Consider the following 25,243-nt stretch of genomic DNA (forward strand, 5'->3'; position numbering starts at 1 on the left):
TGTGTCGGTGCCAGCGTGGTGCCCAGCCGGGGCTGTGGGCGCTGCCCAGGGCTGCTCCCGGCAGGCAGGACCCCGGCAGCCTGCTCACGGCCCCTTCTCCCGGGAAAAACCACGTCCTGTGACAGAGCCAAACAAGAAATCATCCTAAGTGCTCAGATAACAGCTCTGTGTGCGGGCACGGAGCTGAGAAATGGCTGAGGAGATACGGACGGAGTAAATCGTGGTTTGAAGGCACAGCTGCCTGAGGGAAGGAGAAGTCTTACTCAGTGGTGGTGCTGGGGTGGAGGGATCTGGGATTCACCCTGGGTGGAACCTGCCCACGTCCCGCCAGCGCCTTGGGGCCGTGGCAAAGGCTTGAACGGGTGATGACGGTGTTTCGAGGAGGGACAAGCGTGGGAGGAAGCCTTAGGAGAGCTAAATATACTCCTCAAATGCACCCTGGCTCCCCTGCAGCACCGCACTGGTTGTTCTGCTCAATGCCGAGGAGAGGGGCCACTCTCGGGAGCTCTTGCACCCCAAAAATGCATTGAGGGTCCCCCGGAGGGAGCAGCGCCTGGCCTCGGGGTGCTGCCAGCCGCCCGCTCCTGCCCGCAGCGGCACGGCTGGCACCTCCTCGCCCTGGTCCCGGGGCAGCCCGGCACGGGATGGTGGGGGGCTCCCCATGCCTGCCCAGGGCTCAGGGCACCCACAGTGTTTGGGGTGCCCCGAAGGGCCCTGTGAGTGCCAGGAGGTCCTGCTGTCCCCAAGGCAGCCTCCCCACGGGCCAGCCAGCCCCGTACCTGCCTCGCCATGCCGGCCCCCCCGCGCTCTGCCAACCCCCCTTGATTAATCACAGGCTGGGGCTGCTGGCAGCTTATCTTTTGCTTTAATAGCTGAATAATTTAAAACCGTTGTTTGCCGGCAGCTTAATTGCTTTTGCGTCAGGTGCGGAGGCCAGCGGGAATGCAGAGCAGGGCCCCGGGAGGTTCTGCACGGCCCCGCAGGGACACAACCCCTTGGCTTCCCAGCTGGTGGCTGTCCCCGGGGAGCGGGGCTGGCACAGTGGCAGGGGAGCGGGGTGTTTTGCCCGGAAGAGGGTGAGATGGCAAGCCGACTGTCCCCAGGGGTGGCTGTCCCCGCCCCAGAGCCGGGGGACAGGGACAGGGAGCACTCGGGGGAGCCCTGGAGGGTAGCTCCGGTCTCTGGGGACAAGGGACAGCAGGGTGACGCTGCAGCCTCGTGGGAGCGAGGGGGCTGTGGGAGCGGCTGCCAAGCCCCTGTGGGCTCCTCCGTGGGAGAGGGCAGAGGGGAGACACCGCCTCTCCCTTCCTGCCAGCATCACGGGGACGCCGTGGTCCCTGTCACCCCCCAGCCCATCCCAGGCTCCGCTGCTCCCCCGCGCCCACCCGCCCGCCCCCGGCTCTGTCTCCCGCAGCCACCGTCATCCTGAATGAGCTGAACTGGACGCAGGCGCTGGAGGACGTCTTCATCGAGAACCGGAAGGAGGATCCCTCCCTGCTCTGGCAGGTGTTCGGCAGCGCCACCGGTGTCACCCGCTACTACCCCGGTGCGTGGCGGGGTCAGCGGGGGGCGGTTGCCCGTGGGGGGCTGGCCGAGGGCAGCCTGGGCCCTTCTCACTGTGAGATGCAGGCGAGCGTCTCCCGGCGCCCGCCCTGGGGGCTGCCCGGCAGACGTAACCGTACTGTGCCGAAGCCCGCTGGTGTGAGCTCCCCACCAGAGCCTGCCGCTTCCTCGGCCGTGGGCATCCCTCTCCCCCGTCCCCCTCTCCCCCACCCCGGGACAGCCCCTCCTCGCTCACCGCCTGCCTTCCCCCCACAGCCACCCCGTGGAGAGCCCCCAATAAGATCGACCTCTACGACGTGCGCAGGCGGCCCTGGTAAGGGGGTGCCGGGTGGGGAGGGGGTCCCTTCACCGGCCCTTCCCGGACGGGAGCAGCCAGCTCCCCCCTTTTCATTTCACACGTGATTGTCATTGGCAAACAGACGCCGTAACACGGGCAGGGGCATCCGCGCTGCGGCTCTCGGCTCCCGCTCCCCTCCCCTCTTCCCGGGAAGGCAGAGCAGGATGGAGAGAGAGAAATCCTTGGATACAGATCGGGCGTGGAGAGCTGCCCCTCGCCCTGCTCCCGCCCGCAGCCACGGCGGCCGGTGCTCAGTCCCGGCCAGCATTCCCATCCAAACGGGAAGACAACCAGCTCTCGGAAACCATCAGCTGGGAGGATGGAGAGAGAAACGGGCAGGCAGCGCCAGGCTGTGGTTAAGCGATAGCTGCAAGCAGCCATTTGGCTGCACACGGAGTGAGGCGGGGTGGAATCGCTTCCCCTCAGCCCGGGTAGAGGTGCCGGCCTGGCAGCGCTCGTTGTCGTGCTGCCCGCGGGGCTGGGGGAGCTGCGGCCCGGTCCTGCCCACGGTTGCTGCCTAAAAATGTGGGCATGGAGAGGAAAGCAGGCACGGGTCTCCGGCACGTGCCCAGGGAGCCCCGTATCCCAGGGGAGCACCCCCTGCCCACCCCCCTGCCTGCGCCAGGAGCTGCCCCCTCTCCTTGTCAGAAAATTAGTGGCCCTGCTACTATGGTTAATTGTCTTTGATTGCTCCACATTAATCATTAACTGTTCTCCACTGGGGTGTCTGTGCGGATTATTGGCAGAGGGGGGACTGGCAGGCCTTTTCGGAGGGGCTGCTGCTGTGTATGGGGTCTACCGAGCCCGGCTAGCCCAGCCACCTGCCCGCTAGCCAGGCTGACCACGCACTTGCGCACCCAGCCCTGGAGGAGCGGCAGCACCCTTTGTGCTGGGGGGCAGCACGCCCCCAGGGACGCCCCTTTGGGGTCCTCTCCTGCCCTCGTGCCGGGCTCTGGTGTGGCACACAGCCCTTGCCGCTCCGCTGCCAGGCCTGGCAGGGGCCGTGGTCCTGCCTGCAGCCTCGGCGGGGCCGCCAGCGCCGCTCGCCTGCCTTCCCCTCCCTTGATGAATGGTGCTATTAACCACAGCCTTCTCCCGCGGAGCCCGGGGTATTAATCTGAGCAGGGCAGCCGGAGATGGATGCGCTGCCACAACCCATTACGGGCAGCATCTCAGTTGGGCTCCGTGCCGCGCCAGCAGCCCAGCCCCAGGGAGCGGGTCAGGCACCGAGCCCCCCGGCCCCCGCCGGCCAGCAGGAAGCCCGCGGGCAGCTGCCTGCCCATCCTGCACCCCGGCGTGAGGAGGGGTGTTGGGGACACACGGCGCCTGGGCCAGGAGGGCCCCATGTGCCAGCATCCCACATCCTGCCCGGGTAATCGCTTGTAATTAGGGAGCATCAGGACCTGGGATTAGCAATCAGAGCCTGCCCCTTCCCCAGTCCTCCCCAGTAATGGTGAGTAATTGATACTAATAACACGCTAATTAATTTGCGTCAGGCCCGATCCTGATCAAGCCAATAACGAGGCTCCCTTGGACTTCAGCCATGGCAGGATCAGGCCCCACGCGGTGGGATGAGGAGGCTGGGCTGTGCCTGGCCGTTGCCGGGACGGGTGCTCAGCACCATGCCGGCTCTGTCCCACGCAGGGTGGCACAGCAGGGCCGGGAGTGGGACCGGGTGCTTCAAGGGGCGAGGAAGGGTTCCCTAATTGTTTTCGGGGGGGAGGATTTACGTAGCATTATTATTTTTCCTCCTCGTAGCTAAAAATAACCTAATCAGCCTGGCCTTTGAAGCTACCAGGGGGGTAAATAGCATCTTAATATGGATGTGTGTGTCAGCATAATCAGCGTGCAGAAAAGGGCCTGTGATGATGGAAGAGTTTAGCATTTAGAGCTCATTAGGCTGATACGGTACCAAGCGGCGGGTCGCTGGCGGTCTGCCGTGCCGTGCCATGCCGCATCCTCGCCTCCGCTCGCCTGCCGCCGCCTTGTCCCTGCTCCTCACCACGGGGTCACCGAAGCCGTGGGTGCGCAGGCGGTCTCGGCGCGGCTGTCGGGCTGCTCGTGCCCTGGCAGAGCTTTGTTCTTGGGCTGCACCCAGCAGGGTTGGGGTCCCCCCCCAAAATGAGTTGGCCCCGCTGACCCCCCTCTGCGCCCCACAGGTACATCCAAGGCGCCTCCTCCCCGAAGGACATGGTCATCATCGTGGACGTGTGAGTACGTGGGTGGGGGCCATGGCCAGGCTGAGCCAGGCCAGGACGGTGGCACAGCTCCCTGGAGTGCCACTGTCCCGCGGTGGCCCTGGGGAAGCTGTGAGGGACAGCGCTGGCGGGGAGCCCCGTGCCCCCTTGCTGCCGAGCCCCCAGCACCCCTCTCTCCTGCCAGGAGCGGCAGCGTGAGCGGCCTCACCCTCAAGCTGATGAAGACCTCGGTCTATGAGATGCTGGACACCCTCTCAGATGATGACTACGTCAATGTGGCCTCGGTGAGTGCTGTGGGGCGGGCGGCAGGGCTGTGCCCCCCAGGCAGCTCCCAGCTCCCCGCTGTGGGAGCCCTTTGCCCCCAGACCCACCTGGCCAGGGGCTCTGCAGAGAGATACATGCCAGTTTTTTTCTTCTTAACCACCCACCTGCACATAAGCGAGGAAATGGCTGCTCGGGGCTCGGCTGTACGTGGTGGCGAATGAAAGCTGCCCCCGTCACAGGGTGTTTGGCAGAGATTCTCCCAGGGTGATCCCAGCCAGCCACCTCCTGTCTGTCACCAGCCAGTGACATCATGCCCCCCGTGGCGATGTCACCAGCTCGTGACCTCATGCAGCACAGCGGCTGTGCCACCGCATCTGTGCATCTCTGGGTGCCCAGCCCATGCCGGCCCTCCCCTGTCTGGCCGCAAGCACGCCAACGCTAATTAACGTGTCTGGCTCAGCTCCGTTAGCTGGATCGCTGCTCCCCTAATGAATGGGCCCTATTGCCAGCAAATGAAGCTGTGAGCGAGAGGCAGCACCTGCTCCCGCTGCCGGCACGGCACGGCACGGCACAGCACGCCTGCTTGCACGAGCCTGGGGGGTCCTGCAGAAGCAAGGGTGCAGGCAAGCCCTGCACTGGCAGCACCTGCTGCCGGCACCCGCGCCAGGTGGCTCGGTGCTGGATTTGGCCCAAGCTAGGCCCCCCTCTCAGCATCAGCTGTTCCCGCGACATGGGACACAGGATGCTCCGGCCGCCCGTGGAGCTGAGCGTGGTGGGTGGTTTGTGCCCACCGGGGGCTGCCTTTGGGTCCCCGTCCCCTTTCTGTGACCCACTGCCCTCCCATTCACCTCCCAGTTCAACGAGAAGGCAAAGCCGGTGTCATGCTTCAAGCACCTGGTGCAGGCCAACATCCGGAACAAGAAGGTCTTCAAGGAGGACGTGCAGGGGATGGTAGCCAAGGGCACGACCGACTACAAGGCTGGCTTTGAGTACGCCTTCGACCAGCTGCAGAATGTGAGCTGGGGGCCAGGCTGTGGGCTGGGGGGCAGGGCGGAGTGCACCCATGGGTGCTAGGGGTGATGGGAGGGCTGCAAGCACCCGGCTGCTGCCCCACGCCTGGGGCTTTGGCGTGCAGAGGGGTCCTTGTCCCCCTTTGCAATGTCAGGGGGACATCCCACCCCCCGGCACACTGTAGCTGAGGTTTTGCTGGAGCCACTGCCCCTCTGGGTTATTAAAAGTTATCAGGGCTGGGCAGAGGGGGCCAGATCCAGCCAGACACCGAGCTAGAAGCAAAATAAAGATGAATGGTGCTATTAGGTGCCGAGCAGCAATAACCACAGCATCATTTCCAAGCAGGCAGCGTCCCTCCTCCTGCCTGTTCACCCCAGCCACCCTCGCTCAGGAAAAGAGATGGGTCGGGGCCAGCCCTCCTGGCCACATCCAGCCCCGTGCCCGGCGCCGCCCGCTCTGGGTCCGGCCTCAGGCGCCGTCTCTCTGCCCCACAGTCCAACATCACACGTGCCAACTGCAACAAGATGATCATGATGTTCACGGATGGCGGCGAGGACCGGGTGCAGGACGTCTTTGAGAAATACAACTGGCCCAATAAGACGGTGAGGGGCTGGGGGTCCATGTGCCAGGCCGGGGCCGCTTGCCAGGGAGGGAGACGGCTGCTGCAGCTCCATTGCCGGCTTCCGCCTCATTTGCTGTGAGCCATGTCGCCCTCCTCTCTCCCCAACAGCCTGCTCCTGCGCCAGGACGCTGCCCTGGTAATGGGGTGGCTGACGTGCCGCTGCCGTTTACAGCTGGCTCCCACCTTGGCGTGTGGGGCCAGGCGCCCCGTGGGCTGCCGGGGGAGGATGGGGCTGGCGGGACCCCCAGGAGCCTGCCCTGGGTGGGAGCACACCCCAGGCATGGGGGACAGGGCTGCTCGTAGGCAGGAGGCTCCCCATCGCCACCCAGCTCCCCAGGACCTGAGACCTGTGGGGCGGGGGGATCCTGGGCCACACAGGACCCACGGAGAGCGCAGACCCCTCCCTGTGCAGCTATGCCCCCGTGCAAGGACCCGCCGGGGTAGGTGGCTTTGGCTGATGGGAGGCAGGACTGGCCGGCTCCAGACGGGGAGAGAGCGGCTCCCTGCCCGCCTGCCAGCGCAGCCAGTGTTTGCAGGAGCCTTCTTCTGCCTTCCTGCGCTTGGCCACGGGCAGCACGGTCTGCGTGGCAGAGGGCGATGCCGCACTGTCCCCAGGGAGGTTGCTGTCAGCTGGGAGCACCCGAGTGTGGAAGACCAGGGTGCCTGGCGGACGGTCCTCACCGCCGTGCTCTGCCACAGGTACGGGTCTTCACCTTCTCCGTCGGGCAGCACAACTACGACGTGACCCCGCTGCAGTGGATGGCCTGTGCCAACAAAGGTGAGCGGGGCTGGCACCCGGCCGGCACGGGAGGCTGCGGGGTTCTGGGCTCGCCCCTCGCACGGGGGCCGGCACTGTGCGTGCCGGTGCATGCTGCTGCTGGCAAGGCGCTGGCTGCAACCCTGGGGGACGGACAGCAGGACGGACAGCAGGACAGCCAGACTGCCGGACAGGCAGACAGCTGGCTCTCCATCTGGCTTTCTTTTTCTTTTCCAAGGTTACTACTTCGAAATCCCCTCCATCGGCGCCATCCGCATCAACACGCAGGTACGGCAGGGTGCCGGCAGGCAGGCAGTGCCACCCGCCTGGCAGCTGCAGGCAGAGCTGTCCTCCCGGGGGTGCCCTGCCTGGGGACACGCTCAGGCAGCCCCAGCCCCACTGCAGAGAGCCCAAAGGCTGGCAGCGAGCGTGGCAGCAAGCCGGGGAGCCGAGCCGAGCCCTCAGCCAGGCCTCGCGCTATTGAAATAAGTAATTCATCTTCTACAGCTCCCCATGGACCTGCCGCCTTTTGAGTGACTAATTATGAAACGTCAGGCGTTAATCAGCGCAGAGCAGAGCCAAGCGTGGGCAGGGAGCGAGCGCAGGCAGGGAGGGAGCAAGCGCAGGCAGGGCCAGCCCCAGCAGAGCCAGGCGTGTCCACTCCCACCCCGTCCCCCTGCCCCTTTTCTGCCCCTTTTCTTTATCGGGTGCACACGAGGAGCCATGGTGGGCAGGTGATGGAGGGTCCCCAAGCGGGGCAGCCCCTCAGGGCAGGGCTGGCATCGTGGCACAGGGGCTGCCCCCCGGCCCAGAGGTTTGCTTTGTCAAGGTGAGCCAGGATAAGGGAAACCTGTGCCGGGAGAAGATCCCAAAAGGCTGGCGGTGGCAGCCAGGGAGACAGCAGCGATGTGGTCTGGGCGTGACGGAGCCAGCCCAGCCCCGGGGGTGGATGGGAGCCGGGGGGACTTTGGCTAGTGCTGCCTGGGGGGCCCCTGCCCTGCCCGTGCACAGCCGATGGCGAGCAGCACCCTGTTTGCATCTCGACAGGCCCGTTCAGTTCCCAGCTGGAGCCATTACCCTCAGGTTCCCAGCTGCCAAGCCCCCTCCCCTAGCTCAGCCTGTAGCTGGGGGCTGGCACCAAGCGCCCTGTTAATAATCCCTGGGGTGTGCGTGGGGACAGGGGTGTCACAGGGTTGGAGCAGGGAGGCATCTGGCTCCCATGTCATGCTTCACCCTGCCCTGTGTCCCTGCAGGAGTACCTGGACGTGCTGGGCAGACCCATGGTCCTGGCCGGGAACCGAGCCAAGCAGGTTCAGTGGACCAACGTCTACCAGGATGCCCTGGTAAGGACCCCCAGCCCCAGGGTGCGTGTCCAGAGAAGGGCAACAGAGCTGGGGAAGGGTCTGGAGCACAAGGCTGATGGGGAGCGGCTGAGGGAGCTGGGGGTGTTCAGCCTGGAGAAAAGGAGGCTGAGGGGAGACCTTATCGCTCTCTACAACTACCTGAAAGGAGGTTGTAGAGAGGTGGGGGTCGGTCTCTTCTCCCAGGTAACAAGTGATAGGACGAGAGGAAATGGCCTCAAGTTGCGCCAGGGGAGGTTTAGACTGGATATTAGGAAATTTTACTTCACTGAAAGGGTTATCAAGCACTGGAACAGGCTGCCCAGGGAAGGGGTTGAGTCACCATCCCTGGAGGTATTTAAAAGCCGTTTGGATGAGGTGCTTAGGGACATGGTGTAGTGGTGGTCTTGGCAGTGTTAGGTTTACGGTTGGACTTGATGATCTTAAAGGTCTTTTCCAACCTATACGATTCTGTGATTCTGTGGGACACCAGCCCCAGGGTCCCACACAGCCCCAGGGTGTGGGTGGGGACACCGGCCCCAGGGTCCCACACAGCACATGCCCCCATCTCCCTTGCCAGGGGGTAACCCCCCTCTGCTGCCCACCCCCAGCTCTGGGCCCTGGGGCCAGCGAGGGGCCGTGGGACACCCTTCTGTGCTTGTGCAGGGGCTGGGCCTAGTGGTGACGGGCACGCTGCCGGTGTTCAACCTGACAGAGGACAGCAGTGACAGGAAGGTAGGAGACTGTGGCTGCCACCGCCCTGGCTGCACTGGGACCCCCGGGTGTGGGGGGGTGACACTGGGTGCATGGCTGCAGGGGGGGCACTGGCTCCCCCAGGGTGCTGCCTGCTCTGCACCCCCTCCCTGGGATGAGACCAGGGGTGACTGCCATCCCTGGGACCCAAAATGGCCTTGGCTAGCTTTCCTGGCCCAATGGGGACAGCTGGCAGCTGCAAGTCCCTGTGGGGTGCAGTGTCCCATGGAGGGCTGATGGGGGGCTGGCACATCTCGCCCTGTGCCTCTGCGGTGTCCGGATCTGACCCACGTGTTCCGGGAGGGAGAAGAGGGCCATCCCCTCTTTCCCCATCCCTGTGCTGGCGGTGGCAGGTGACAGCCCTGCTCCCGCCGCCTCCCTACCTGCGCTTCCTTCCAGAACCAGCTCATCCTGGGCGTGATGGGGATCGACGTGGCTCTCAACGACATCAAGAGGCTGACACCGCGATACAACGTGCGTGGGGGCTCCTTCCCCTCCGTCCGCGCCCTGTGCTTCCCGAGCCTGGCGTGGGAGCCTGCTGCGGGGAGCCCCGAGCTGCCCCCCCAGCCCCCTGTAGCACCTCCAGCAGCGCTGGCAGTAGCGGGGTGCAGAAGCCATGGGTGCAGGCAGGGACCGGGGCAGGCGGGCGGGCAGGGTGATGCTCTGGGACCCAGAGCAGAGCCAAAACCCTTGCAGGGAATAAACCTTACCAGCCTGGGGAAAGGGGCAGCGGACAAAATCCAGAGCAGAGGTGAGAGATGCTGTTGGCCTGAGAACAGAAATAGATGGACAGAAAAGTCTGGGCCCCAGGGGTGGCATGGGGTGAGCTCTGCCTGCAGAGATGAAGGCGGTCACACCGGCACGGCACGCTGCAGAGCCACCTGGCTGGCCTCATCCCTCCTCCTGTCCTCCCACAGCTGGGGGCAAATGGTTACGTCTTCGCCATCGACCTGAACGGCTACGTCCTGCTGCACCCCAACCTGCAGCCCCAGGTGAGGAGGGGCCCGTCGGGGCGGCAGCAGCAGGGGTTAGCCGGGCCCTGTGGGACACGCGGCTTCCTGGGGTCGTTAGGAGCTAATTGTGGGAGTTGTGATGAGTTTGTCTGGACTCAGCAGCGGCTGCGGGAGCCCTGAGCCCGTCCCCGGCTCTCCCTTTCTGCCTGCAGATCATCAATTTCCGTGAGCCGGTGACGCTGGACTTCCTGGATGCTGAGCTGGAGGATGAGAACAAGGAGGAGGTGGGCAGACCCGGGGGCAGCTTTTGGGATACAGGCTGGCCCCCCTATCTGCCATTGCAAAGGGCACTGGGCCCCTCCAGCCTGCCCTGGGGAGCACCTCATCCTACGGGCCCCGGCACAGCTCCTGTGGGGCCACGGCGGGGATGGGAGCTGGGTCACTGTCCCCTGGGTGCCAGCATGATGAGCCCCCCCAGGCTGCTCACGCCTCGCCCCTGCACCCCACGGGTCCTCAGTGCCACCTCACTGGGGTGGGTGCCCGCGGGCACGTGGCCAGGCTCTCTGGCCCTCAGTCGCCTCCTCCGTGTCCCGCAGATCCGGAGAAGCATGATTGATGGCAATGACGGGCAGAGGTTCATCAAGACCCTCATCAAGTCCCTGGATGAGGTAACACTGCAGGGGAAGGGGGTCACGGCCGAAACTACCGCCGTGCTGAGCGCCCAGCCCCGGCGGTGGAGAGTGAGGGGCTGTGTCTGGCACCGGGCTCGGAGCCGGGGTCCCATGTCACCACGCCGGCAGGGTCCTGGCACCGCAGAGGCCTGACTGGCTCCCTCTGACCCACAGCAATACATCGACGAGGTGTTCAGGACCTACACGTGGGCCCCCATCAAAAGCACCAACTACAGGTGAGCGGTGCTGCCAGCCCACCTGCGCTCGCCCGGCTTCGGCTGGACCTGCACCAGCGCAGGGCTGCGGTCTTGTGCCTGCAGCTCGGGAGGTCTCCGAGGCCACCAGGCACGTGTCCCATGGGCTGCGGGGTTGCAAACGTGCTGTCACATCATTGCACACAGCCAGTGATGGCACTCCCGAAAGTGCTGCCCACCAGTATTTGGCACTGCTGAGCCAGGCCACAATCCCCGGGGCTCAGGACGGGCGCTGCAGGGCCGGCGTGCAAGGTGCTGAACAAGGGACACTCCTGCCACTGCCCGCCCGCGCAGCCAGGGGCTTGCGCAGGTCTCTGCCTGCTCCGGGGTGGGTGACAGTGACGTGCACCCACCCTGCAGCACAGGCAGTGGCTTCAGAGGCAGAGAGCAAAGCTCCCTTCTGCGTTTATCGCCCAGTTTGCACCAGCAGATGTGTAAAAAAGACCCCAGCATCGTCATGTCCGTGCTGTCCAACTCGTGCTGCCTTCGTCCTGTGAGGAGCCGTGTGGTCCCCCTGCTGCCCAGTGTACCCTCCTTCTCCTCGCCACCCAGCTCAGGAGGGGCTGGCAAGGGTCACTGCCACCTCCCAGCGCTGCCAGGTGTCCGCCGTGCAGCCCTGGTCCTGTCCCCCATGGTGGCAACCCTCCAGAGCCAAGCAGCAGCGTGGAGGAAGGGACAATGACACGGGGTGACACGGCTGGGGCTGCAGGTTGATCTGTAGGGCGAAAGGTGCTGCCAGGGGCCTGCGCTCCCGTGGCTCCGCACCACGGCAGGGATGGTCCCCGGGGTTCCCTGGGACACCGTCAGCACAGGGTGCCACTAGCACTGAACAGAAAAAAGTCACCACCCTCCTCTTGCCACCTGTGGTATGGGGTGCCACCACCTCGGCCCTCTGTGCTGGTGTGCCACCACCTCTGCCATGCTTTTTGGGGTGCCCCCATCTCTGCCATGCTTGCTGGGGTGCCCAGTCCGTGAGCCAGGTGGAGTGCAGGAGGGACTGGCTGGAGGGGTGGCTTGGGGGGCAAGTCCAGGTCCTGGTGGCTCAGGTGTGGGTGTGACATCCGATGAGAGTCAGGAATGTGGCCCTCACCTGCCGGTGCTCGCTTATCCCGGGCAGCACCTGGCACAGACACCGTCACCGAAGGCCACTGGCCGCTGCAGCCGGCACCCAGGAGCCCAGCTCCCTCCGGCAACGTGTCCCATGGGTTCAGCAGCCCCACCACCACCTCCTGCCACCTCCTGTCCCATCCCCGTCCTGCACCCTGTGTGCCAGACGCTTGGCTGGTGGATCCCTCTCCTTGGCTCACCAGTAGCCATTGCCTGTGTAACGGTTGTCTTCAGTCTCTCCTTGCTGGGAAGGTTTTGCTCCTTTCGAGGGCTGTGTCTGTTCCTGCCTTCCTCCCTTACGGGGATGTCGTGTCCCTATTCCACGTGCATCTCCCTTGGTTCCCGGGCAGGTCCATCCTGCCCATCTCAGCCCTGGCTGGACACGCTTGCCACCTCCTGTGCTCGGGGGTGCCCCCGCGATGGCCCTGCGTGCCACCAGGATGACCCTAGGTGCTCTGAGGATGGCCCTGGCTGCCCTGGGGGACAAACCTGGGTGCCACCAGAATGGTCCTGCGTGCTCCAAGGGTGGCCCTGGGTGCCTCAGGATGACTCTAGGTGCTCAGAGGATGGTCCTGGTTGCTCCAAGGGTGGCCCTGGGTGCTCCAGCATGACCCTGGGTGCTTTGGGGACAACCCTGGGTGCCACCAGGATGACCTTGGGTGCTCTAGGGGCGAACCTGGGTGCCCCTAGGACAGCGCTGGGTGCAGTCCCTGGAGAGAAGGACACAGCGGGGTGTGCGGGAGGCCAGCGGAGCTGCTGCCTGCCGTCAGCTGGGGCTGGGTGCTGCCGGGGGGTGCCAGGCAGGGGCTGGGGGCCGGCCGAGGGCTTTGGGTGGGTGTAAAGCCTTACACCGCCTGTTTGCTCTCCCCATCCGCAGCCTGGGGCTGGTTCTGCCTCCCTACAGCACCTACTACATCCAGGCCAACCTCAGCGACCAGATCCTGCAAGTGAAGTGTAAGTAGCCCCTGGCTTTCCCTGCCGCCCTCTCGCACTCCCGCTTGCCCCCACGCCGGCCCGCGGCTGTCGGGGGGGAGAAACACGAAGCAGTAACTTGTGAAAAGAGATAGGGATCACTATGAGAGGCAAAAAAAAAAAAAGCCTTAAAAATAAGAGAGGCGTGAGTAGAGGTGAATGCACAGAGGGAAAGCGAGCTGCCTGCCTGGGGTGCCCCGGGGTGCCAGGGTTTGGTCCTTGCGCTTTGCACCCCAAAACCCGAGCCCCAGGCTGCAGGCAGGCGCTGCCCGGCGCAGGCAGGGGCTGCACCGCTGCCCGTTCGCCTCTGGGGACGAGGGACGATGCTGTAGCAGCCAGTTAATTTGCGAGCCTGGGAAAGTTTGCATGGTTCTCTTTAATTTCCTTTGGTTTATTACGATTCTTTGGTTTTGGTTTAAGCCATTTATTCTTCTTTTTATGAGTTCCGTTTCGGTTGGTTTCGATTTTTGTTTGGAATTAATCTGTGTACGTGTGTGTTAGCCTGGCCCCCCCTTTCTCTCTCTTTCTCTCTCCCCTGACCCCCCAGCCTTTTTCCCACCGCAGGTCCACGCTGCTCCCGGGGACCCTCTCCCCCGTGGGAGAACCGGACCCTTCCCCTCTCCCCTCCGGTTCCCCCCGTTTCTCCCCCTCGGCCGCCCCGGCGGCTTGACCCCAGCCCCCTCGAGATCCGGCCCCTGCCGCCCCCTCCATCCATCGGCAGGAGCCCCGTGTCCCCGCGGGGACGAGGCCAGGCTGTCCCCGTCCCGGGAGGGGGGCTGCCCCCGTCCTCCCGGCTCTGCCCGCCGTGCCGTGCATGCCCCCGACTCAGTGAGGACATTTCGATATCAAGACTGTTGCAACTGTTTGCTACTGACTCTCATTTTCCTTTGGAGTATTGGATATATATATATATATTTCTCTAGTTATATCTTTGCAATTTTTTTTTATTCTTATTTCACCGTGGCTTTTTCTTTTCCTTTCGTTACTGGGTTTTTCTTTCTTTTTCTTTTTTTTTCATGTCGTTTTTTGCAAGAGGTTTCCTTTTGGTATGATTATGATACACAATATTTTTATTCAAACGGCGATTGAATAAAATATTGTTTGTGCCCCCCTTCCCCCTTTCCACCCAACCCCCTTTTTTTTTGTTTGTTGTTTTTTTGTTTGTTGTTTTTCTTGCTTTCTCTCTATGGTGGATTCACACAGTACCAAACATCAAAATGAAGGGCAAGTATTTTCAGTCTCAGACCACTCACCTTCACCACCCCGTCCCCCGCCCCGTGTCCAGTCCCCCCCCAGCCCCCCTGCTTGCCCATCTCCCTGCCCGTTTGCCACGCCGAACCTGCAAACCGCCACCGACTCGCCCTTCCTCCCTCCTCCTCCTCCTCCTCTCCTCCAGTTCCCCCTTTATTTGAAAGCAACATGTCTTGTTCTGTCCATGAGAGCTTTGTCACGACGATCCCCCCACTCCCTCCCTGCGCATCGCTCCCAAACCCAGTTCGATATTGTTCAAGAGCCGATCTCGTATGAAACTCTGCCATTTTTGATCCACGAGGTTTTTCGTAGCTAGTTTGATACCCCGCTCTTCCTGCCCCCTCCCTCTTCTTGCTCCTCTCACCCCGCTCGCCCCCTCCGGCTCCTTCTCCCCTCACCCCCGTCCCCTCCCTCCGCTTCCTCCTCCCCAAGACAACTCAACCTGAAAGGGATAGGGCTGTGCAGGGCGTGGGGGGCTGCGGGGTGGGCGCCCAAAGGTGGCGGGGACGGAGGGCAGGTGGGGGACCCAGTCCTCTGCCGCCGTCGCCCTCTGGGACAGGCTTTTTTGGGGAAGCCCCCCAAGCAGAAGCGCTCAGCGGAGGTGGGGATGGGACTACCCCGGGGCGATGCCACCCCGCTGCGTAGGGGACGGCGAACCTGGCCCCACGGGGATGCGGGGAGGCCGAGCCCCGAGGTGCTGCGCTGCCCGCTCCCACGGCTGCTCGGAGGCCGGCCCGGGGCCCAGCATGGCATGAAGCCCCTGGCAGCCGCAGCATCCCGGCGCCATCCGTGCCCCCGGGAGCAGCCGAGTTTGAGCCCAAAGTCCCACCGAGCCCAAAATCCCACCGAGCCATCCCTGCTGCAGCGGAGCGGGATGTCGCCCGTGTGACGCAGCTCCCGCGCAGCCCCGCGGCGGGCCAGGGGACGCCCCGGCACGTGTGGTCCCCGGGGACCCGCCGCCACGCGCCCTCCCGCACGAGCCCCGCGGGGCACCCCGCAGGCAGCGCCCGCCGGCAGCCTGCCCGGCAGCACCCGCTCCCCAGCGCGGGCAGGGGGATGGCTGTGGGGGGCACGGCCGCGCGGGAGGGGACGGGGGGGACGGGGCCAGGCGGGCAGGACAGCGGGGAGGTGGAAGTGTCACCCTCAGCCCTGTTCTATCAGCTTTGAGTTGCCTCCTCCCGGCGCCCCTGCGATGGCAATGCTGATGGACCAAGTACGAGTGTTTTGTACTCCTCTCCTCCTCCTCTTCCTCTCATCGGCTTGTACCCAGCCCCTGCCTACAGCCCTCGGAGAGCAACAGTCCAACCTCTGGCTGTGCCCTGCAATGCACTGGGGGCCGGTGGGAGGGCGAGGGGGTGGCGGTGCCCGCTGGGGGGGCCGGCGGCCCCGGGGTATCCCGTGGCACCCCCCCACGCACCCCCTAACCCGACTCGCCCCCGCAAACTGAACCCCGCATCCGCTGCCCCTCTGCCGGGGGGGGGGGCCCTGAGGGGCACCCCAAACCCTGCTGGGCTGTGACCCCCCTGCTTAAAGCAGAGCGAGAGTCGGGCTGGCAGGTGAGCATGGGCCCCCGTCCCCGTTGGGGTCCCACCGCCCCGGGGAGGGAGGGGGCCGCCAGCGCCCGGCGGCAGAGCCCGGCAGCGCATTGCACGGCACTTCGCTGGGCGGGCAGCCTCTGGTTGGACTGTCCTCAGCAAGGTTCCCCGTTTGGCCATGTCGATGCCTGAAAACTCCTTTTTCTTTTTCCCCGACAACCGAGTGTTTTGGTGATCCTCCGGCCAGGAGCACAGCATGCGGTTCCCTGCCCTCGCCCACCCCCCGACCCCCCCCCCGAGAGAGAGACGCCCCGCGCCCTCCCAAACATGCATATATATACATGTGCGCGCATATATATATGTGTGTGTGTCTCTGTGTGTCCCTGCGTACACGCCACCGGCCGCGCGTACGCAACCGCCCGCCTTCAGCCCGCGACCGAGCAAATTCGAGCCAAGATGGGCAAACCTCTCCCGATTTGGCTATAACTTTCCTTCCCGTGCGGTGCCAGCGACAGCAGAACGGCCTTTTCCTTCCTCTCTTGTTACCAAGAGCAGCAAATGCCTTTTTTTTTGTTCCCTCCCCTCTCTCTCTGTCCGTCTCTCTCCCTCCTGGCCCCCCGGCATCCCCGTCTCCCCTCCCCGCCGGATAACCTTCCCTTTCTGTTGCAGATTTTGAATACCTGCTGCCCAACAGCTTTGAGTCGGAGGGACATGTGTTCATTGCTCCCAGGTAGCTTTGCGTGTGCGCTTGCCGAGGTGTGCATCCGCCCCGGCCCCGCTGCTGACCCCCCCATCACCCCCCATCCCCGCCTCATCGTGCCTTGTTCCCCCTCCCCTGTCGCTGTGTGTGTCGTGTGCCCGCTCGGGCAGGGGGGCTGCCGCCGGGACCCCGGCCCCGCTCCGCCACCTGGTTGCATCCAGCACGGTATATATGCACCCGGTGCAGCCCGCCCTCTGCGCGTGCATATATAGGTATAGTTTCTGAAAATCCCCCTGCCGAGCGAGGGCCGGCGGTGGAATCATACAGTCGCGCTGGCCGCGGGGGCGTAGGGAGAAGGAAGGGTAGGTTTCGGCTCAAATTGGGGATGCCCCGGGGGTTTGGGGAGGCTGCTGGCCACAGGCTGTGAACAGGGATGTGAGGACAGCGTAGCGGCCCCCGGACAGACAGACGCGTCCCCTCCCCTGGGCCGTGCCACCCAGTCTTGTCACCTAGCGGGGACGAAGGGTTGTCCCTTGACGAGCTGTTCAGGGAGCCCCGCGGCTCTGCCGGGACCCTTGCCCTTCCCGCCACTGCAGTACAACCTCTGACTAGCCCTAATTAGCATTACCAGCTAATCACCTGTCACTTATACATCATTACAACAGCTAAACAACCCTTAGTAGATGCTTTAGCATTGCAGTTCTTGGGGACTGCAGCAGGTCGAGGCTACAGCGCAGCCGCCTGTGCCACCTGCGGGTCCCCCCTGCCCTCCCTGCCTACAGCAGCTGTTCCTCACTTACACTAATTCTGGGTAAACCAGCCCAAAACGCACGGTTATCCTGCAGCCCCGGCTTTTCGGGGGGCCTTGGTCCCTGGGCGCTGCACAGGGCAGCAGGGGTGATGTCCAGGAAACGTGGGAGCCACAGCAGAGTATTAATGAGAAACAGAAACACCCTATTATTAAAAAGTTGACCTGTAAGTGTGCTAAGGGAATAAATACAGAGGTGATGTCTGAGCCCGAGGCCCAGGGAGTGGGTCTGCCCCCCGACAGCCCCGCTCAGGCTGCGGTGATGGGGTCAGTGTTCAGCATGGGGCTCTGTGGCCGGTGCAGCCGGAGGGAAAATGGGGGTTTGAAAATCAGGGCAAGCCCTTCAGTGCTCCCCAAAGCTGCTCTGTGAGCACCCTCCGTGCAGTGGGTGCCAGCCCGGTGCGAGTGGGCAGCAGGGAGGAGCCGCGTGCCCGGGGAGGGGGCCCGGCACCCAGGGTGACTGTATGATCTGCCATCGGCGCTGCCGTGCCCACAGGCCACTGGAAATTTTCAGAAACCGTATGTCCCCCGTCCCCCGTGGGTGTGTGAGTACCTGTATCTGTGCGTGTCGGTGTAGATATTTAGGTGGCTGCTCCCCCCGAGCAGGGGGCAGGGGGCTGGGACGGACTGGCTGGGGTTCCCCAGCTTTTTCAGCTGCTCTGTGGGCACGCTCCCTCTGCTCCGGCATTTGTCCTCTTAACGAGGTTTTTGGCAGGGTCAGGAGCTCGGCGGAGGGGACATGAGCGGGGGGAGCCCTGAGCCCCCCAGCACCGCCTGCAGCCACACCACTGAGGCTGGGAGGCTCTTGGCACCCCAGGGTGGCACTAACCCATGCCATCCGGTTAGAGCCTCGTGGTGTCCGATGGCATCGTGGCTGTCCCCGGCATCGGCGGGGCCGGGGCTCCGCACTCAGGATGGTCCCAGACCAGAGCGGGGACACGGCACCCCCTGCGGTGCCCGTCCCAGGAGGGGCTTGGGGCCAGCGATGCCTGTGGGCAAGCGCCCGCCTCTGCCGGCCGGGCCTCACCCAGCACCTAACTATCTACGCACAGGGTACAGGTACGGGTGCCGAGCGCCTGCGCGGTGCTGCCGGCGCAGCCGCGGGGGCTCCCAAGGCAAACCCCCGCTCGCAGCTGCAGCGGAGCCCTCACTCCCTGGGGTGCCGCAGGGGCAGGGCAGGGTAGGGTGGGCACGGCGGTGCCCGCCTGGCCCCGCAGGTAAGTATGGTGGCAGAGGCGCCCAGTCCCGCCAGTAGCCCCACCAGTATGGGGGAGCCGGGCTCAGGGATGTACCGCTCTGGGGCAAACTGGGGTCCATCAAACCTGGCCCTGGCAGAGGTTACGGCACTTCAGTGCCCGTGGCAGTGACGGACCCGGTGGCTGGTGTGATGGCCGAGCCGGCGGCACTGCAGGCAGCAGAGGGCTGAGTGCCGGGCAGTCTGCAGAGATGCCCACAGCCGGCTGCCCCAGTGGGGTGACACCCACAGCAGCAGTGGCACGTCACCACCGCCATGTCCCCCGGCAAGCCCGGGCGCTGGCAGCGTGGCCATCACCTGCCCCGCCGTCCCCGGGGGAGAACTGACCTTGCCTTTTCCATCCTCGCGAACGACAAACCTTGTCCCCCAAACCCCAGAGAGTATTGCAAAGACCTCGACTTGTCGGATAACAACACCGAGTTCCTGGAAAACTTTATTGCCCTCATGGAAAAGGTGACCCCAGACTCCAAGCAGTGTGAGTAGCTGGGGATGGCTGGTGGGGGGGCTGGCGGCGGGGTTTGGGGGGTATGGGGACACGGGGGGAGACGGGGGCAGGGGGTGAACCGTGCCGGGGTTGGGGTCCCGGGAGCCGCCATAGAGTGGGCGCCGGTGCCGGGCAGGGGCGTGCGGGTGGCCCCCACAGGGCCGGCCCTCACCTCCTCCTTCTCCTCCTCCTCCTCTCCATCTTCCTCCCAAGGTGACAACTTCCTCCTGCACAACCTCATCCTGGACACGGGCATCACGCAGCAGCTGGTGGAGCGGGTCTGGAAGGACCAGGACCTCAACACGTAGGTGGGGGCGAGGTGGCCCGGGACGGGCAGCGCTGGCTGGGGGCAGAGGGGGATCAGGGGGCTGAGATGGGCTATGGGGACGGGACAGGGGCAAGGCAAAACCCTGCTGATGGCCGGCGTGCCCGGCCCCTCTCCTTGCAGGTACAGCCTCCTGGCTGTCTTTGCAGCCACCGACGGGGGCATCACCCGTGTCTTCCCTAACAAGTGAGTGTCTGGAGGGTGTGTGCATGCCTGGCCCCACGCGGTGACACGTCCGCTCCCGCGGGGCCATCTCTGGTGGGACCACAGCTGAGTGACAGCCGTGGCCGTGGCTGCTCCCCCCAGGGCTGCGGACGACTGGGAGGAGGAACCAGAGCCCTTCAATGCCAGCTTCTACCGGAGGAGCCTGGACAACAAGGGCTACATCTTCAAGCCACCCTACCGGGACGGTGGGTGCCGGCTTGGGGCAGCGGGGGGTGGCACAGGCTGCCGCTAGCCCCACAAGTCCCTCATGCCACCCCTGCCCTCTGCAGCCGGCTACCGGGGGCTGGACCTGGAGAACAACACCATCGGGATCCTGGTGAGCACCGCTGTGGAGCTCAGCATTGGGGGCAAGACACTGAAGCCAGCAGGTAGGCAGGGAGCTGGGTGCCCAGCCACCAGGCTGGGGGTTCCCTGTCGTCCCGCCTGTGCCGGGACTCACCCCATCTCCCCGCTGCCCCAGTGGTGGGGGTGAAGCTGGACCTGGAGGCCTGGGCTGAGAAGTTCAAAGTGCTGGCGAGCAACCGGACAGACCGCGACCAGCTGGGCGCCCGCCGGGTACGTCCCCTGGGACCGGGGAGGGATGGCCACGGGGACAGGGAGGGAGCTCTGCTCGGCAGGGACATGGCTGGGGAGTGCTGGCGCGACACGGTGCCCGTGGTCCCGCTGGGCTTGTACCTCCAGCGCAGCCCTGCCCGTCACCCTGCTTGGGGCACCCATCCCCATCCCCTGGGGACGCTGCCCGACATGTCCCCTCCCAGGAGGATGGCACTGGGGGGGAAGACAGTCCTGCTAACCTGTCCCTCTGCCCCGGTTTTGGTTGACAGTGTGACCCCTCGACCAGCTGTGAGATGGACTGTGAGGCCAACAACAAGGTGGGTGGTGGGCAGGGGTGGGGGCAGCGGGGGCCGGCAGGCAGGGGGAGCGAGGGATGCCTGGGGGGGCTCCCCATCCCCTGCCCGTGCGGTCCGGGCGAGCGTGCCCACCCTGTCCCCCTGCTGCTCCCGGAGCTTGGCCAGCCCCCACCCCCCCTTGCAGGGACAAAGCCCCGGGAGTTGGCCCCTGGACTGAGGACCCTCCCCAAGGGGTGGTGGTTCCCGTTCCCTGCACCCAGCGCAGGTGCTCCCGGCACCAAGATGCTCCTGAGCAGGCCCCAGGCTTGGGGACACCGCGCTGGCCCCCTGCCTGACTGCCTGTCACCCCCCCGCCCTGCCTGTCCTGCCTTGCCCTGGGCACGGCTGGGGTGGGTGACGTTACCCTCCTTCCCCAGGACCTCATCTGCGTCCTCATTGACGACGGGGGCTTCCTGGTGCTCTCCAACCAGGAGGACCACTGGTACCAGGTGAGCGGTGCCTGCACGGCAGCTCTCCTGGGCGTAGGATGCCGGCGGGGAGCTGAGACCTCTGAGCTCGTGTCATGGGTGGCGTGACACAGCCCCGTTCGAGTCCCCACTGGGGGAGACCATGCCGAGGTGGCCTTTGGGTGCAGACTCAGTGTCCCCATCCCAGGTGGGCAAGTTCTTCAGCGAGGTGGATGCCAACCTGATGTCCGCCCTCTACAACAACTCCTTCTACGCCCGCAAGGAGTCCTACGACTTCCAGTCTGTCTGCGCTCCCGAGGCCCAGAGCAACACAGGCGCCGCGCCACGTGGCGTCTTCGTGGTGAGCGCCTGTGGGGATGGCGGCCACCGGGCGATCTGGGAGCTCGGGGACCCGCGGGGGTGTCCCTAGTGCCCTGTACGGGGACTCGCTGGCTCACTGCTCCCCTCTTTGCCCGCAGCCCACCGTGGCCGATCTCCTGAACCTCGCCTGGTGGACCTCAGCCGCAGCCTGGTGAGTCCCACTGCGTCCCCTCCCCGGGGGCCGTTTCCATCGGGGGGTGACACCGGCGCGTCCCTGAGACTGAGACAGCAAGGCAGCTGCGTTCTCCTTCCGCAGGTCCCTCTTCCAGCAGTTCCTGTACGGCCTCACCTACAGCAGCTGGTTCCAGACGGGTGAGTCCCGGGGGAGCCCCGGGCTGGGGGCGGGCAGGGGATGTGGTGGGAGGGTGTGGTGGGGGGTCCGTGGCCCCTGGCCCACGGCGCTGTGCCGGCGCAGAGGAGGTGGCAGGGGACAGCATGGAGGCCAGGGAGACGAGCTGCATCATGAAGCAGACGCAGTACTACTTCAGCACCGTCAACGCCACCTACAACGCTATCATCGACTGCGGCAACTGTTCCAGGTGGGTCCGTCCCCGCTGTCCCACTGCCCGGGCAGGGTTGGGGACATCCCCTAGGCTGCCTTTGCCAGGCCCCCTGTGCAGCCACCTGCGTGGGGGCCATAGGAGATGCCGTGCAGTGCTCGGGGGGGCTGTGGTACCCAGACAGGGGGGACGGAGAGCAGTGGTAGCTTCCCTGTGGGCTGTGGGGTGACGATGACATCCCCAGGGCTTCTCCAAGTGGGACCAAACCCTGAGAGCCCATCGGTGCTGGTTCCCTAGGCAGCCCCTTGGCCTGTGGACAGGGATGGGGACAGGGATGGGGTTGTCAATGGGGACGGGTATGGGGATGACAACGGGGATGGAGATGGGGGTGGGGTTGGGGACAGGGACGGGGTTGGGGATGGGGATGGGGACGCCCTGCTGGCTCAGCCTCCCCAGAGCCACCCACCAGCAGGGCTGGCACCGGGGGCCAGGGGGAGATCGGGGCACAGGGTAACTGGGGTCCCCACTGCCGTCGCACCCCCAGGCTCTTCCATGCGCAGAGGCTGGCCAACACCAACCTGCTCTTCGTGGTGGCCGACAAGCCCCTCTGCAGCCAGTGTGAGTCCGTCAAGCTGCTGCAGGCAGAGGTAAGAGGTATCCTTTGGTGGCCCGGCTGCGTCCCACTGGGATGTGGTGGCAGAGGGGTGGGGGGACAGGCAGGGTCTGTGGGGCAGGGCAGGGGGGCCATGAGCTGCAGGGTATGGCAGGGGTGGAGGGAGCCGGCCCGTGGCCGGAGGGGCTAGGGGTGGCCATGGGGTGCCCCATAGGCCCCCACTGCCCTGTCCCTGGTGGTTTCCTTGACCTGCGAAGCCCCCCCGAGGGACCCCAACCAGTGTGAGCTGGTGGACAGGCCCCGCTACCGGAAAGGACCCCACATCTGCTTCGACTACAATGCAACAGTACGTAGGGTGCAGGGGGGAGCAGAGCTAGGGGGGCCCTGGGGAGGATGGGGGCAGTGGGTGCACCCCAGGGGGAGGAGCAGAGCCATGGGGATGTCCCCAGGGGAGCAGAGCTGTGGGGTGCCCCCCGAGGGTAATTGGGGCAGTGGGTTCCCGCTGAGGGGGTGAGTGGAGCCATGGGGGTCCCCAGGGGAGCAGAGCTGAGGGGTTCCCCCCTGGGGGGGAATGGAGGGGTGAGTGCCCCACCCCCCGTGTGGGAGCAGAGCCATGGGGTGTCCCCCTGAGGGGAACAGAGCCATGGCAGGATCCCGGGGGTGCAGTGCCATGGGGGGCCCCCCCTGGTGGGGGTTTGGAGTCCTGGGAGGACCCGCTGGGAGCCTTGGGGTGCCCCCTGGGGAGATCAGAGGCATGGGGGGTCCCTAGGAGAGCAATGCCATGGGGTGCTCTCCTGGGGGGGGGAGCAGAGCCATGGGGGTGCCGGGGAGAGCAGCACCATGGGGTGCCCCCGGGGCGACGGTACCACGGGAGTCCCGGGGCAGGAGGTGCAGCGGGGCTGCGGGGGGGCGGCGGGTGCCCCTGCCAGGGCGGTGGGTGCCCCTGGGGCACCGCGGCACTGCTGGGGGTGCCCCACGGCCCCTCTCCCTTTGCCCCCCAGGAAGATACCTCAGACTGCGGCCGAGGGGCTTCCTTCGCCCCCTCCCTGGGGGTCCTGCTCTCCCTGCAGCTGCTGCTCCTCTACTCCAGCGCCAGCCGGCACCCGCTGCCCCCGGCCGCCTGCCTTTAGCCCCCCCAGCCGCACCGCCAGCTCTCTTTTCTTTCACGCTCCATCTCCATCCCCCGCCCCGGCCCGGTGGAGCGGGAACAACGTCCCCTCCGCCGCCCCGGGGACCCCCGCGATGCCGCCCCGCGCTCCCCGCCGGCCGCAGCCAAAGAAGAGTCGGGGTGCGGGCAGGGGCTCCCCGGCAGAGCGGGGACCGGGTCGGTGCCCCGGCGTCGCGCCCTCCCGGCCGCTCGGACTCGGAAAGTGGCGTCGGTGCCCTCCGCCCGCGACCCCCCCATCCACCTCGCCTATTTTTTTAGCCTGAAGATTTTAAACCAGATCTTTCTACATCGAGTTTCCAACATTTTCGCCTGGAGGACGGCGGTGTTTATTGTCAGCAACGAGGACACATGGGGAAAAAAAAGGGGGGGAGGGAAGGAGAACAAACACAAAAACACGAAAACAAATAAGAAAAAAGGACTTGACTTGACTGTGCGGGTCAGTATTATTTGTTCCAGCGGGTACCGGCCCCCCGGCCCCCCGGCGTGCGGGGCGGACGGCAGCTCCCGCTCCCTGCGGGCTCGGGGCCGGGCGCGGGCGGCAGCCGGCCATGGCCTGCGCCGGGGCGGGATGGGGCCCGGGCCCTGGGCTCCGCGCTGGGCCCAGCCGCTCTCCTGCGTTCCTGGGCACAGACACTGGGGTGAAAAGGAGGGGGAAAAAATGTATTTTGTTTCTTTTCCGTTCTGCAGATCACTGTGAAATCCGGCCCGCCCCGCCCTGCCCGGCCCCCCCCGGCCGCCCTCGCCCCGGCAGCCCTGCCAAAGAAGCCGCGCCGGCCGGGGGCCGTGCTGCTTGTCCCCGCGGGGGCCGCACCGCGGGCCCCGCAGCGGGATGTGCCGAGCGGGGCGTGGGGCAGGAGGTGCCCCCCAGGAGGGACGTGCCCCGTCCCTCGGGACCCCGGCACGGGGGCTGCCGGCCGGCCGCGGCGGGGGGAGCCGCTCCCCGGGTGCTGCTGCGGTCCTGGCTGGGGGGCACCCGGCACTGGGGGGCGGGAGGTGCCCCTGCAACGGGGCACCCCGAGGTGCTGGGGGTCACGGCGGGGCACTCGGGTGGGCGCGTCCCGCCCCCCCAGCCGAAACGCTGGGTGCCGAGGAGGCGGATGGAGCGGCTGCTCAGCCCCAGCACCCCACCGCCCCCCTCCGCCCCGGCCGGGAGAGGTGCCGCGGGGCTGGGGGGGCAGCGCAGGGTGCAGGGTGTCCGGCCGTGGCACCCCGGGGTGCTGCGGTGCGGGGGGTGCCGCACCCGCCGCCCACGGCCCCCCCCCGCTCCCGGCAGCGCTGGGGGCCGCTGCCCGGGCGGGCAGCCCTGGGACCCTCACCCCCCGGGACACCCTGCTCAGAGCCACCTCATCAGCCGGGGCCAGGGGAGCCCCCTCGGCACGGCCACCCCGGGGGGGCTGGGGGGGGGGGGCAGGCGCTAATTAGTGCTGGGGTTAATTAATGGTCATTCTGCTTGTAGCTTTTTCAGTGTGTGTTTGGTTACTGTCTCTGGGAACCGTGTTTGAACAGATGGCTCTGTGTTACCGGGAGTGTGTGTACTTCTGTAGTCTAGTTAGGTGCTCTGCCAGAAAACCACCACTATACATACCTATAAATATATACATATATAGTCTATTTTAAGTTAAAAACCAATGAGACGAAGGGGCGGCATGGCCCCGGGCCCCCCCGTCCCGCCGGGGTCGCCTCCTGCCCCGTCCCCACCTGAAAGCTTCTCTCTGCTCATTCAAAGGCGTTGGGTTTTTAATTGATTTTCTTTAATTTATTTTTCATTTCTTTGGGTTTTTGGGGTTTTTTTTTGTACAGAAGAGTTGGAAAACTTCAAAAACCAACAAAAAGACAATTTGTAAGATATCGTGCGTGTGACTCCTTGTAAAATATTTTCAAATGGTTTATTACAGAGAC

At 65.3% G+C, this 25,243-nt stretch overlaps 1 protein-coding gene across 1 annotated transcript in view; it reads left to right on the forward strand.

The window, feature by feature from the left end:
- CACNA2D2 (calcium voltage-gated channel auxiliary subunit alpha2delta 2) overlaps positions 1-24,402 on the forward strand; it is a 227,671-nt gene extending 203,269 nt beyond the window's left edge. The window contains exons 7-38 of the mRNA XM_072875834.1: positions 1,415-1,546; positions 1,819-1,876; positions 4,060-4,110; positions 4,283-4,382; positions 5,218-5,376; positions 5,868-5,975; positions 6,695-6,773; positions 6,991-7,040; positions 8,006-8,095; positions 8,759-8,827; positions 9,245-9,319; positions 9,763-9,837; positions 10,011-10,082; positions 10,395-10,466; positions 10,644-10,705; positions 12,708-12,784; positions 16,258-16,318; positions 18,729-18,826; positions 19,049-19,139; positions 19,284-19,346; positions 19,467-19,570; positions 19,655-19,753; positions 19,846-19,940; positions 20,210-20,257; positions 20,653-20,724; positions 20,891-21,043; positions 21,162-21,214; positions 21,320-21,375; positions 21,479-21,602; positions 22,108-22,217; positions 22,434-22,522; positions 23,178-24,402. Of these exons, the coding sequence (XP_072731935.1) occupies positions 1,415-1,546; positions 1,819-1,876; positions 4,060-4,110; positions 4,283-4,382; positions 5,218-5,376; positions 5,868-5,975; positions 6,695-6,773; positions 6,991-7,040; positions 8,006-8,095; positions 8,759-8,827; positions 9,245-9,319; positions 9,763-9,837; positions 10,011-10,082; positions 10,395-10,466; positions 10,644-10,705; positions 12,708-12,784; positions 16,258-16,318; positions 18,729-18,826; positions 19,049-19,139; positions 19,284-19,346; positions 19,467-19,570; positions 19,655-19,753; positions 19,846-19,940; positions 20,210-20,257; positions 20,653-20,724; positions 20,891-21,043; positions 21,162-21,214; positions 21,320-21,375; positions 21,479-21,602; positions 22,108-22,217; positions 22,434-22,522; positions 23,178-23,306 (2,774 nt within the window). The 3' untranslated portion in view covers positions 23,307-24,402. The remainder of the gene's footprint in view (positions 1-1,414; positions 1,547-1,818; positions 1,877-4,059; positions 4,111-4,282; positions 4,383-5,217; positions 5,377-5,867; positions 5,976-6,694; positions 6,774-6,990; positions 7,041-8,005; positions 8,096-8,758; positions 8,828-9,244; positions 9,320-9,762; positions 9,838-10,010; positions 10,083-10,394; positions 10,467-10,643; positions 10,706-12,707; positions 12,785-16,257; positions 16,319-18,728; positions 18,827-19,048; positions 19,140-19,283; positions 19,347-19,466; positions 19,571-19,654; positions 19,754-19,845; positions 19,941-20,209; positions 20,258-20,652; positions 20,725-20,890; positions 21,044-21,161; positions 21,215-21,319; positions 21,376-21,478; positions 21,603-22,107; positions 22,218-22,433; positions 22,523-23,177) is intronic.
- The last annotated feature ends 841 nt before the right edge of the window (positions 24,403-25,243 follow it).

Source organism: Ciconia boyciana, chromosome 11 (genome assembly GCF_034638445.1).
Source record: "Ciconia boyciana chromosome 11, ASM3463844v1, whole genome shotgun sequence".
Classification (NCBI taxonomy): Eukaryota; Metazoa; Chordata; class Aves; order Ciconiiformes; family Ciconiidae; genus Ciconia; species Ciconia boyciana.